Source organism: Monopterus albus, unplaced genomic scaffold (genome assembly GCF_001952655.1).
Source record: "Monopterus albus unplaced genomic scaffold, M_albus_1.0 scaffold19.1, whole genome shotgun sequence".
NCBI classification, from domain to species: domain Eukaryota; kingdom Metazoa; phylum Chordata; class Actinopteri; order Synbranchiformes; family Synbranchidae; genus Monopterus; species Monopterus albus.
Window position 1 is genome coordinate 229034 of NW_018127899.1, and position 13792 is coordinate 242825.

Genomic DNA, 13792 nt, shown 5'->3' on the forward strand with positions numbered 1-13792 from the left:
GACGCGTCACAACTCACCCGCTGCAGCGGCGCATGCCTGAACCGAGGGGGGTAGGCCGTGAGGCGCCTCATTCTGACCCTCTCGTGTATGTCAATGCATAAGTGTTGCCCCCCTCCCAAACTTATGTTGACCTTTTCACAATTAAAACTGTACATTTTTTAAAATCTATACTTTGATACTTAGCCTCATGTTTTTTCACTGAAACTTAGAAAATCATTATTGAAATCGTTACATGAAACCCAGGACAAGGCAAAAGAATAATGACAAAGCAGAGGTTTTGGCCTGTTTCATCATCAACTTTTATTTTTATACAAAATACAAAATTATGAAGAAGTGTCACAAATCTATAGTTGACACTGGTTCACAAAGTCTGTCCCACATACTTGAGACGAGTGAACATCTTTCCCATCAGAAACATTTATTACCTACATACATACATATGTGACCTTTATGCAAGTTAGACTCAATACAACCAAGAGCAGATTATGACTAGGATTGTGCTTTCCTGTTAAATCACTTCCTCTCCTTGTTATTTAAGAAAATGGTATGATCCAGGCACTGGCATGGACCCGGGACATGATTTGAGTAGGTCTTCTTTAAACATTATTAATAGTCTTGGGTTCCTTTAAAAACTCAGTGAATCTATTGCCAAACCGTCAGACAGAGGACAGTGCTAACTGCCATGTGACTCTGTATGACTTAGCAGAGTTAATTCCTTTGTCATAGTCACTCAAACATCACAATCCTGTTCCTCAGTGATTTTCTGGTACTTTGCCCTGTGCCTGTTCTAATTTCCAAGACCAAACCTGGACAGTTTTTTTTATTAGCTTTTTATACCTTCACCTACTAGAAAGCTCACTGTTGGAATATTTTGTGTTGCACTGCCACTATTACCCAATCGACAAAGGACCCCTAGTTGTGTAAGTGAAAACAAACATGAAACTTATGGCTTAACAATTCACCACTTGAAAAATAAAACTTTCTAAACCCTTAAAAAGTTTTCATCCCTTCCAAAACATTTATGACATTGATCTACAGTTAAATATTTAAAAGTTTACCTTGTGTTTAAACTTCTCATTTGAAAATAACAAAATACGGTCACAGGACACGTGTACATTCTGTTCCAGTGTTGCAGAATTAGAACAGATGTTTAGTAAATGGACAACCAGTCAAAAATGTGAGAAAGCTAACAAAATCTGAAATAAAAACATACTGTGAGCAGATATTTATAATGTTTTGCCCACTAGTTTGATTCTGTTTCTCAGTCTGTGGTTTCCTCTTTAGGTTAAACTACAGATAGCACAGCAGATTCCTTGAATTTGTGTCATCATCCCTAAAAATGAGTCATGGACTGGAATTCTCCCAGATCATGGCATATGAGATGATTTGGTGTATATAGGGTGCAAAGTGAGGCTTCTCAGTGTTAACATACTGACTCTTTGCAATGGTCACAACTGTTAAGCACGTTTAGATTTTTCAAAGCTGGTCTTTCTGTGTCCATGCAAAAACATCCAGAGCAAATTATGGGTGAGAGCAAGGACGAGCAACTTCTACTCAAACATATGAAGTTATGAAGAAGTTTGCATGTTTAGGCAAACCGCAATTCACGATGACATCGAGATCTTGTAACCCCAACTGGGTTTGTTGAGAATTTTTAAAATTCCAAGATCCAGGTGATATCAAGCCTGCTGATTATGTTAAGACATTTGTGGCTGTTGCCAGGTGGTGATTAAAATTAAGCAAATCCAAAGATATAGTGCTTCCTTATCAGTCTTGTATTTTCTTTCACTGATGAATGTCTTCTTATGTCTTCATTTGCAGAGGGGCTTCTGACACTCAAACAGTAGTGGGTAGACCTGCTCCACAGCTGTGGCCACATTCTGCACATTTGGGCCTAAATCATTGGGGGGCAGGGGGGGCAGTTTGAGAGGGATAAGAACAAAAGAAAAGAGTTTTGAGTACAATAAAAAGAAAAATTGCGCTAAAAACACTTAAAAATAAGCAGAATTACAGGTCACAACAGAGGGAGATGTGTCAAAACATGAACAATTTCCTGGTTTGAGTCACGTTTATCCCAACTCATGCCATTACATACAAAGGTGGCATAATTTATTTAACTCTTGAGTAAATTTCTTGAGGAATTGGTTTATTTATGAACCAGTTTTCTGGTTATACACTGCCCGGCCAAATTAAAAGGTGCATTTGTACAATTGTATGCAATTCAATGCAAAAATTCAGCCTTAAGGTCTGTGTTCATGAAGCTTGAAACTTTTACGTTTTTGGTGAAATTGCCATAAATGTATGAATTCAATCATATGTTTATTATTGAGGTCATAGTTACAGATGGTGTTGTACTGGACTACATTATATTTAGAGGTGTTCCTAATATTCTGACCCTCTCATGTATGTAGCTGGGGAGGACAAGAATATAGGTAGCGTATAAAAGTGCATTATGACATTGTGACCTCAGCTGGAGCGCCCTCTAGAAGTATGTAAAAGGAGGGTGAGAGGTTAGTTTGTGTACCTGTAACTGTGACGCTGCCAGTAGAGAACACCTGTATAGTAGCCTTGAGAGTTTTGATCCTGTAGGTGGCAGCAGGATGCAGTTCTGGTTCATAACTGACAAACACACACAAACGCATGGCTAAGTTCATCTGTGATTTCTGCACACTAATCTAAAACCAATTACATACACAGCTAGAGAGAAGACTGTTTACAGGATGACATATACCAGTACTACACAGCATATAAACTAAACCAGAGGCTGGCTGCTGTCTGCCTGCTTTACAATAGAATGCTAACAAGCGCTCCAACCACTAGATGTCCTCCCTTATTAACAAATATTGAATCACAGAGTAAAAGAAACAAGGCTACTGACTTCATTGGACATGAGTACATGTGTTGAGGTGTCTCAGGTAAAACTGAATCATAATCAAAGACAACGTCAGGTAATTCTGTAGTTGTTTCCTTAGGGGATCACAATCTGTAACTTAAAGTAAGCATCATGAAACATGGGAGATGAAGGAGTGCCATCTGACAGGTGAGCTCTACAACAAGGGGCAAAATTAGTACAAAAAATCTGCTGATCACATAGGTGATTTTAATTAGTATGATGTCAAGGGCTGTAAGGTACAGTACTGTATTACCTGGCAATAGGTCGGTTGTTCTTAGTGAAGTCTATGAGGTGGACTGCAAAGGGCATGGAGCACACTGCCAGCACGTTCACAACTCGGAAGGCTGAAAACCTCACCTGAACAGATGAGACGCATAAAAAACAATGTATTTATACATACATTCATTTTAGCGACCAAGATTAAAGCAAAACTGTCTTCTACCAATCTTGCAATCTGTCAGATGTTATGCTAACATTTAGGTATTTTAACAAAATTCTGATGATAAAACAAAGTACATCCACCTGAAAATGACTGACAGACCACATGCTTAATCACAGGGTTTACCAAATAAATTGTTACAAATTAAGGTAAGTAAGACCCAGAGTTTTTAAGTTTAACTTGTAGTGAATGGTGATAATTCTGTTTTCTAAGACATTTTTCTGAATCTTATGACATCCATGTTTCTGTATGTTTCAGAGATAACAAGTAATGAACAGTTATGCCATTACGCTCACCTTGAAGCCTAGTTTCTGCAGACAGCGCGCTAACCTGCGAGCACCCAGCTTTGCCTCATCCTCACTGGACAAAAGAGAAGAACATGAGTGAGAGCCACCATAACAGATACGCAATGTGTGTGGCTTGGCATGCAAAAGAAATATAACACAGAAATAATAACCGGAAACCTTCAGAGTAACAGGGCTACAACAACCAAAGTCATCACTGTGTTAATTTGTGGTGGCCAGTTTGCCAAAAAAGATCACTACCAGCTCTAAAGTCAGCACTATGTATAACAGTTTAGAGAAATGCCACTTCATAATTGGCATGTAATGGGGAATCTCACTCAAACATTCAGCTAAAGCCAACATTACTGCACCAGCAATAAAAAGATAAGACAGCCAAGGCCATTAGCAACCAACAGTTCTCTAGATAGATAATTATCTTTTAACCAGTTAATTGTTACTGTACATTAACATTTTCTGAAGATTAAGTCTACCTTGTCGCTCCAGTGCAGATAATCTTCCCTGAGGACCAGATTGAGGCCGTTATCTTGGGTTTACGAAGCTTCATCAGGACTTTCTGAAAACAAAAAGGGTGGCCAAAATTTTAACCCTGGCAACACAACACACTTTTCATTCTTAAGATGAGCACAAACATTTGATAATGCAGCAAACTTTATAAATGTTTAAATATGTGAGATTTCTCTCCCTCTTTCCCAGACTTTGGATTTCTTACCCCTACTTCCGGCTTATAGATGACGTTAGTTCCTTCTAAGGCAATAGTGCGCAGGTTAAGGTGGCACCTAGTCCTGAAAGTTGCCACCACATTGGTGACAATGATATCAAGTGCCTCCTCATTGCTGGAATCCATAAGGAAGTGTGCAGTGCAGCAAGGGGACCACGGGCTTTCACACATTCATCATCATCACCACCACCATCATCATTACCACTGTTTCATGGACAATCATGGAGAGCAGACAAGCTGCAAGAAAACAAAAGCCCAAGGTTCATTTTGAGAGCTAGACATTATAAGTTTATGACTAATGATGAATTTTTAAAAAATTTTTGATTTAATATTTTCAGACATATTCAAAACATCTATGTAATTTAAGGACACATTCCAAAACTTTTGACAGATTATTTTCCAGAATGCTTTAGATTGTTAACAGCATATCCATCTTAATTTGTGGTTGTTTATCATAACTCATGTTAGCTCACCTTATCAGGTGCATCTGTACAATTGTATGCAACTCAAAGCAACACTATATTTATCAAGCTCAAAATGTTTAGGTTTTGGATGAAATTGTCATAAATGTATAAATTCAATTATATGTTTATTATTGAGGTGTTGTACTGGACTATATTATGCATCTATTGAGCTACATTATAATTAGTGATGTTACTAATATTCTGACCCTCTCATGGTTGTAGCTGGGGAGCACAAAAATACACCTCTAAATATAATGTAGTCTAATACAACACCACCTTTAACTATGATCTCAATAATAAGTATATGGTTGAATTTATACATCTATTACATTTTCACCAAAAACTGAAACATTCTGAGCTTCATAAACACGGATGTTAAGGCGGAAGTGTTGAACTGAATACCAGTCAATGTACCTATTATAGCGGCTCGTGAGTGTAGCTTGCACTCAAAGTGACTTAGTATGGTTCCCCTCGACTTAGGTCTGTGAGTGGGCCTTAAAACACGAAATCACACAGGTATCAGCAAGATTTTAGGGTGAGGTCGTGTTAAATATATTCCAAATGAATCATTTACCCCATCGTAATTCTCTATTTTAGCCACATATTAACGCTAGCTTGCCTGCTGATGATATAGCCTGATCCGTTAGCTAACGTTACTCTGTGTTGCTGCTACCAAGCAACATAATAGAAACGGATACGGTGGGAGCGACAACAGCTACAACCGATAACGCATTTATCACATAAACATTTGAAAACGCACAATAAAACTCGTCATCGCTTCATCGAAAATGTAAAGCTCTTTTACAGCTGATGCATTGCTCATCCCAGTTCTTGCATGCTAACGTAATACGCTGCTTTTGGGAAATGATTATTGCTAATCTTGCCATCTCAACAAGCCGGCTGTCAACTATTCATCACAAAAAGCATAACTGCATAAACTTACGTTAGTTAAACTGCTGTCGTGGCTAGAACTGTACAGACATAAACGCTTAAAACGAAGAATAACTGCACCCAGTACTGCCGAGCTAATGTATTATGAAGAAAGCTATCTGTTAGCTAGCAACAAAGAAAAGTGTACTGGTGTTGAATCCGGCAATAATGAATGAAACGTGGCTAGCTGCTCAACATTATAGCGAAGATGAGGTAACGTTAGTTCTACGGTTTGCAGATAGGTTTGCGTATAAATGGAAAATATGTATATTTGAAATATTTGCTTTTATTATTCCGCTAGGTTACCTCCTCAGATAGTTCATTGCTGTAATACGAATATATAAATAAGCCAGTCAACAACAACCTGTGTGGACATCGGAAAACCACTTCTTCTTCTTCTCTGAGGTTTTACGGCAGTTAGTATCCTTAGTGTTGCATTACCGCCACCTTCTGTTTGAGGTGCACGTCAACACCCTGTTACTCTATATTCAGATTATTAGTCCAGTTGTCCTTAAAGCTGCAAAGCTGCATTAACAGAGATTTAGCACATATTCGGATAAATCAAGTAAATAAAAAAATAAAAAAATCTAGGAGTGTTATCTCCCTTCTGTACTAATACCCCACCCCCCACTGCACTCTGCTGTCTTCAAGCCCTGTGTTTATTTCTTTCCCTCTGTGGCCACTGTTGTTCAAATCTACCCCTCTGATCCAAGGTTAAACCTCTTTATTTGATATTGTGTTGCTGCAATGCCACCATAAAGCACAGGCTCTTTGTGCTCTATATTCTGTATACATTAGTTCTGGAGCCAGTTATTACTGCCACACTACCTGATTGCCACTTTTGTGACCACATGTGATCTAGTTTTAGAGACAGGGCAGGAGTGGCAGGAGGGGCAAAGAGGAGTGGAGGGAGAAAAGGAGAGGATACTGCTTGAGTTTGTTTTGATTCTCACTTCACCCTTAACAGTTGAAAGTTAGAGGGAGAAGTTAGTTAATGCAGCTTTAAATAGTCAAACAGAAACCTTTCTCCCTGCTTCGACTGTGGTTCAATGGGTAGAGCAGTCAACTCCCAAATGTAGGGTTGGAGATTCAAATCTCGGTGCCTGCAGTCCACTTGTTGAAGTGTCCTTGGGTGAACCCCCAAGTTGCCCCCAATGGTTAGAGCCATCAGTCGAGTTGGCGCCGCATGGCTGCCTCGGTTCCTTGTGTGTAACGTACGTGGCCAAATAAAGATGATTATCCTTATATTCTAAGGTACTTTCCAAGCTAATTTCTGCTAGTCCTAATGTCTGTAGGTGTGTAATAATTTCTAACATTTCCTCTGCATATTTCCTACATGGTATCATGTTGTACAGAGTCTGCTTCCTGACATTGCATACAGTAACCTCCCTATAATGAATAATGTGCTGTTGAGATGAATCAGTCTACTAGTGTTACCTGTTGTTTTCTTGAACTGTCTCTGCTCCTGGTTGCTCACCATATTCTGTAATGAATGCAGATGGTCAGAGAAACCTATAGTAACCTCATACTACAAAATGTGCATATACTGTAGCTGTTGACAGAGATTTTTTAAACTGCAAAACAGAACCAGAACAAGACTACAGATGGAGTTCAGCACTGAAAGATTAACACATCAAGGGTCCATGTAATGATAATAATAATAGTAGTCTAAAATGAAAAAGAAAAGAAGAGTTAAAATGTTCACTGACTCCTTGCAAATACTGTCAACAAATTTGTCTTTGTAATGATCTTTGTCTGCCAATATTACACTTAACAGGCTTATGTTAACACCACTTCCAGACAACAATGTGTAACCTTTTTCATTGTTTATGGTTTATTCACATTTAAGATAGGTGGATGTGTAACATTTCCAGGGAAAATCAGCACATCTGGTCAGTAAATGCTTCACATGGAATTCTGGACAAGCTACAAAAGAGGAGTAAAGTTTGGAAGAGGTCAGAATGTTTGTGTTATCGATGAGAGAATTCACAGCCGCTTCTGATGCTCAGTCAATGGATGCTGTCCTGTGACATCCTACAATGCCTGTGACCTTTAGGCAAACTAATCATGGACATGTGAGTTTTCATTTTAGTCATAGTCATTTTCTTGAGATCATTTAACTTGATATACAGTATGTTGTGTAGTTTTGTATGAATGTTAAACTGATAGGAATGACAGATAGGCTTTAAAAGAGAACGTTTCTTAAACTCAGTTTGAATAGAACACAAATCTGCACACACATTTATATGTATTTGTTTATGTGCATTCATATCAGTGACTTATTGCTTGCTTATACACATTGTGTGTTGTAACCTAGAACTTTTAATCTGACAACTGCAAACACTTCTCCAGCCTGGTCTGCACCCAAACAAAACAGAAAAATAACTTCTTTATGATTCATCCTTGTTGTTATTGTTCTTCCTCCCTGGTTACAAAGTTGTCTCTTTCCTCCTTTTATTTAATCCTCCTGGGCTCCTGCTTGTGAAATATAGCCTTGTAATTCCCATCCATTCTGCACAAGAGCCTTGTTCAGATGTCCCAAGATGTTTACTATAAAGGTTTAGATTTAGAGCAGGTTAGGAAAGTCAGACCACTAGCAGTGATGGTGTGCATGTGTTCGTGTGTGTCATGAGATGGCTGACGCAAGACGCAAAAGTATGTTTACAGTTTGCTGGGCTGTACATCATTGGGGCAGTCTTTTCCCAGGGGAGCAATGCTCTTATTTTCATTAGGTCATATGATGCAGCATGTAAACACCCAGATGTGAGCACTTATGGCTTAATAGATGCAGATATGTCTAAGAGTAAATAGACAGTCATTGTAACCACTCCGTGTGTGTGCATGTGAGTCAAAGAGAGAGGGACTGAAGGAAAGTGAGAAAGAAATAATATTTTCATGCTTCTGAGAATAATTGTGTTTGTGTGTATTGATGTGTTTGTAAAGATAGATTTGATCTGAATTGGGGTTGACTGGCTAGCTTGACCCTTATATCTCTACTTATCAAACATGACAGAAATATTAATATAGTCAAACATTTGCTATTGATTGGAACAATATTATCAAGCTAACAAAAATAAAATTGAAACGTGTGCTTTGTTCAGAATGGATGATCTGGACATTTTGGTATTTTTTGACAGAAAACTGACAAGGTCATATAATTTTCTCCACGATCTCCAAAGAACTTTTTGAAACATCTTACAAAATGTTTGTCTGTCTTTGCTTTTCCTTGTTGTTTTCCTAAAACACTAATCATTTCTTTGCAGAGTTGTGCTGCAAGGATGGCCTCACTGTTGCCTTATAAACTGGGCATGTTTGTCAGGACCCCAGTGTTCTGTTTACATTGGGAACACATCACAGGCCCATTTTTAAAAGGAGTTAAAGCTTTTGAGAGTCTTTGCAGTAATGCTGTAAAACCGAGGTCAGGTTTGGTTTGCGAGATTTGTGAGAACCCTGTGTAAGATTGTTAAATTCACCCGCTTGATTTTCATCAGCTTTGACTGACAGGATGACAAGTCAGGTAGGATACAGCAACAAGGCTGGACATTATAAGAAAAAAGGCACTTAAAAGGGAGATGATGGAGGAAAACTAGGAAAAAATAAAACAACAAAAACGCTAAGGTGAGCCTCTGCAGTGTGTGTGTGTTAGTCACCCATTTGCACATACCTAAATTGATATGTGCATGGCAGCATTTCTGCCTAGATGTGCACAATAATGTATGTACTGTACATTATGTGTGTACATATGAAGAAGTTTTTCTCTATTAGACAGAGATGGATAATGTGTGAGATTGCCTTGCAGAGGAAGCCAGTCCTCTGGCAATGCTGCTCTGGGGTCTCCCAGTGTAAACAGAGACGTGGGAACAGCCAAGCCTGTTTATATCAGCCCCATTCTTACAGGGACCAGTCAGCAAGGCATTGAGGCACAGCCAGAACACCAGCTTCACGTGCATATACACCCACCAAAATTTATAGACGCCTAATCCCTTAAAATCACAGATTCAGCAGGGTTTGCTGCAATTAGTTATGTGCAGTTATGTTATCTAAATCTGACCCGGTGTCACAGTAGACCTCATTTTTTTGTTTGTTCTCTCTTACCTAAATGTTGAGGAGTTTAACATACAGAACCAATCAAGGCCAAAAAAACCTTTCTTTTTTACAAAGAAGCTAAATAGTCTCACCCTCTCATCACAGGGCCAGTGGGGAGGCCAAGCTCAGAGAGAGACAATCACTCCAGTGCACATCATGCCAGATTTACTGGCCTAACATGAACACACCTGCACAGTTATTATTCAATTCCCTGTCTAAGCTATGTTTAGACTAGTTCAGAGAAAAAAATGACACTGCAATGAAAGTTATCTGGTTCAGTTTGAATCTGCAGAGAAATCACCTGCGACTTGCAGAAGAAGAAAAGTGAAATAAAGCTAAGAAAGCTGGGTCAGGATGGTAAAATTACAGCCTAGGTGTATTTAAGGAGCAGAGCACTTGGTCACTTGCTCTTACTAGTTTTTGTTTGTCGGATGGTTTGTTTTTTTAGGCACATGCAAAGGCTAGTGCCAAGTAACCATAAAAAACATCCAAAACTTGTCATACAAAATCAATACTTAAATCTTGCTCTACTTCAAAGCAACAGCAAAAAAGCATGCTTTCATAATTTTTGATATATAAATCTGGGAAAGATGCATCATTTAGGAGTGTTATATTGAATATATTTCTTATCCATTTGAAGATCTATACACAAAAGGTTTGTCTTAAGAGTTTTATCGGTGTAGCATGCAACACTCTCGATCCTTGCACCACGAACAAATGAAAAGAATGAATGCACAACAGAAAGCCTCACAAAGATGAACAGCTGCTTCTTCTTCGTCAGAGTCTTCTGGAATGGGCAGATATGATATACATCTTGAGGATGTGAGAAAATTTGGAAAAAATCTTCTAAAACAAAGGGCTTCATTGTCATTTATTGGCAGAAAATCCATCCATTAATTGTTATTACAAATTCCATTAAGCTCATCTTTAAAAAGCTGCCTGCAAATATAAACTTTTGGAACCACATTTTGTGACTCACTACTTGTGAGGATGAACAAACAGTACATTTTTGCTGCAGAACTAGGCCCGCTGGCCATTTTATCAACGCCTCAGACAGACAGCCAGTGTTTGGTTAGAGAAGCGATTGGTGTAAGCCTTGCCGAGTGGATTCTTCCTCTCTCACTAGAACGTAGAGTGTTACGAAAACAAACTGCTGTAAGAGCATGGGGGGGTCTGTCAGAACAGCATCGAGCAGTTGGAGAGGAAAATGACATGTGTTAGCTGGTCAGTGCAGAAATGAGGAGAGTGGCTCTCAGAGGTGCCCTCAATTACACACCTGGGTGCCCTCTCAGACAAAGTGTGTGTGTGTGCTTGTAATCAGGAGAATAATGCATTATTGTCAATGTGTCTGACTGTGTAGATACAGTAACTGCATGTAAAAGGTAAGACTGGATGCTGGAAGTAAAGTCAAGATTTTGGCACTCTTTTCCTGTATTTGTGTGTGTCCTTAACCTTGCACTGGTAAAGGCCTGAATTTGGGTAGAATGGGGGGTGGGAGGCGTTGACATAGAAGGATGTTTTGGGGTGGCGTTTGGGGAGCAGGTTGGGGAGATGGTGTAGAATGATGATAGGAAGGAGGGATATGTGATAAGGGGGTGTTGTGCTTTAGCGGCTAAAGGTTTGGGAGTATCATTTGTATAGTGTGCGGGATTGTCGCTGTTTGTAGACATGCACATACTTTCTAATTGATCTGCTTTTGCTTATACTTGTCTGTGCATGATACAGCAAAGTAACAAAAATCTCCCACTCATAGATGAGCAACTCTAACACACTGCATACTCATGCACATGTACACACTGATATCTAAATTAATGGGCTCCTTGTGGAGTCATCCAAAGGCCACTGGCATTTGGGAGAAAAGATTCTTGGAAAAAGGCTTCATCATAAGAACATTTACTTATTAGTAACCCCATCTTAACCGCTCAGAGAGAGTGAGTAGTACACTAAGGAATAATGCTTATCATTTTGAAGCCTTTACTTTACTCCAAATAATGATCAAAGTTGTAGATAGAGACAAGCAAACAAGGAACCAGCCCTTAGTGTGAGGAGCAGGCACAGGCAATGAGGTAAGGAGCACAAATCAAACAGAGTCCAAAAACAGAAAGAAATGGTAAATAAAAGAAAGATGTTGTTTCTCCTTCAGCCTCACTCTATGCAGGAAGTCATTAAAGAGTCAGCCAATAAAGCTTTGTCAGATATATTGTATCCCTGTCCTCCACAGACATATAAAATATTGCCCTCCCATCCTCATCACACACGAGGATCAGCATTTTACAGGCCCACAGTGTCCTCATTTGGAGTTCAGAGAGTTTACTGAAGTTATCAACTGTCTTCTTGTTGGGTTTCAGCATAATAGTTTCCGGTATTATTGAATGTGACTTAACAAACAAGGATCTTGGGTAACACAGACGCTTTAAATGTGGGAGCAAATCAGGTCCTGAAACTTCTTTTTGCATTTTAAAAGAACAAGCTATTTATTTAGGAATGAACCAGATATATATTTTTTTAAATCTATGACTGTTAAACTCAAAGCAGCAGTAAACTGATTTGCGGCCACTCGGGGGCAGAAAAGCATCAGAAGCAGCTGACAGATATTATCCCCTGAAGTCCTAGCCAATGAGGTTTTTATTGTATTGATATTGTGTTAGCATACATTTGTTATTTGCCATTAGCTACACATTTAGGAGACGTACAGCACTATTACGTTACAGTAATTTGGGGTCATGCCACTGGCTGCTTGACAAATGTAAGTTTGTAAGTTTGAATGCCAGTTCCTGAGAAAAAAATGAAACACCACTGCTGTTGCTGAATGTGCAAATGGGCAACAGTTGCTTACAAGTAATGACTAGCTAAAGTTGTGTTAATAGCATGTTTCTGTCGCCCCCAAATAGTCAGGAGGGGGTGTGACATATATGAACATTTCATGTATATTAAGAATCAACTGATTTTATTGAATGAAATTATTTTTGATGCACTCAAAACTAAATGAGATGTCTAGATAACATTTTATGCTCAGTATTTGTGTGTGGGTGTATGTCTGGGAGTGCATCCCCCCCAAAAGGGAAGTGCTTATGATGATATATGCTGGGTTCTTTGTTCATTGTTTGTCTTCTTTTTCCTCCCAGATTCGGTTTTTAACATATTTATATTTGATATCTTCCATTAGTTTGGAGGAAAGATAAACAGCCCCTGTTGCTTTTTCTGGTGATAAGGCTGTTTGCGCTTTTCCAAAAAAATGTTATTAGTAACAGAACAAGAAAAGAATGTGCTGCTCATAGCAATTTTGGTGCAATCGACATGTTTTTTTCCTCTTAGTATTATGGGTTTAGATGGATAGATAGCATATAAATTGTAGGAAAAGAAGAGCGCAATAAAACATGATGGAGGGATAGAGAAGAAAGGAGAAGGGGTGAGGAGAGGAGGTTAATCCAAACAGACCTGTGCCAGGTTATTTTTACGACAGTCCCCTCAGCCATTATCTTCCTGCTCTGTTATGGTTAGGGATAAATACAGACCTGGGCAACACCAAGGAGGGGTAGATTTGTGTCTCTCCCTGTGTATGTGTGTATGAGAATGGTTTTTGCATCAGTGGACTAATGTGGAGTTTTGTCAGCACAGACTTTCTCATCTTCTCTGGAAGTTCTCTGCTGAGCAGCCAGGCAAGATAACCACAACAGTTTATTCCATTTCATCAGTCGCTCCTTTGGCCATTTTAGCCCTAATGGACACAGAGCAGAACTGGCTTTTTTTTATCTTCTTACTCAATAAAAATCTTACAGCCAGTCTGCCCATGACCTAAATAAATAGCTGTGTATTGACTGAGCTGGTGAGAGTGTGCGTGGGGGAGGGAATGATTGGGAGAGTCTGTGTGTTTGTGATAAACGAAGCAGTGGGGGATTTTCTGTGGGAAACAATGATGTGTATGAGAGAGAGAAATTTGAACATAGTTCCATTATA

General features: G+C 39.0%; 1 protein-coding gene across 4 annotated transcripts; it reads right to left on the reverse strand.

Moving 5' to 3' along the window:
* Positions 1-281: 281 nt before the first annotated feature.
* tbpl1 (TBP-like 1) lies at positions 282-6189 on the reverse strand. Of its 4 annotated transcripts, none has more exons than XM_020593611.1 (7): positions 6114-6189; positions 4347-4592; positions 4108-4190; positions 3629-3692; positions 3147-3250; positions 2525-2619; positions 282-1894 (listed from the first exon to the last, which is right to left on the reverse strand). In XM_020593611.1, exons 2-7 carry the CDS (start codon positions 4524-4526, stop codon positions 1812-1814), a joined length of 609 nt encoding a protein of 202 aa, XP_020449267.1. In that variant the 5' UTR covers positions 4527-4592; positions 6114-6189; the 3' UTR covers positions 282-1811. The 4 variants fall into 4 exon arrangements, with proteins under 4 accessions (XP_020449267.1, XP_020449265.1, XP_020449266.1 ...); XM_020593609.1 differs by having other exon boundaries at positions 6056-6189; XM_020593610.1 differs by lacking the exon at positions 6114-6189 and adding an exon at positions 5763-6030.
* Between the last annotated feature and the right edge of the window lie 7603 nt (positions 6190-13792).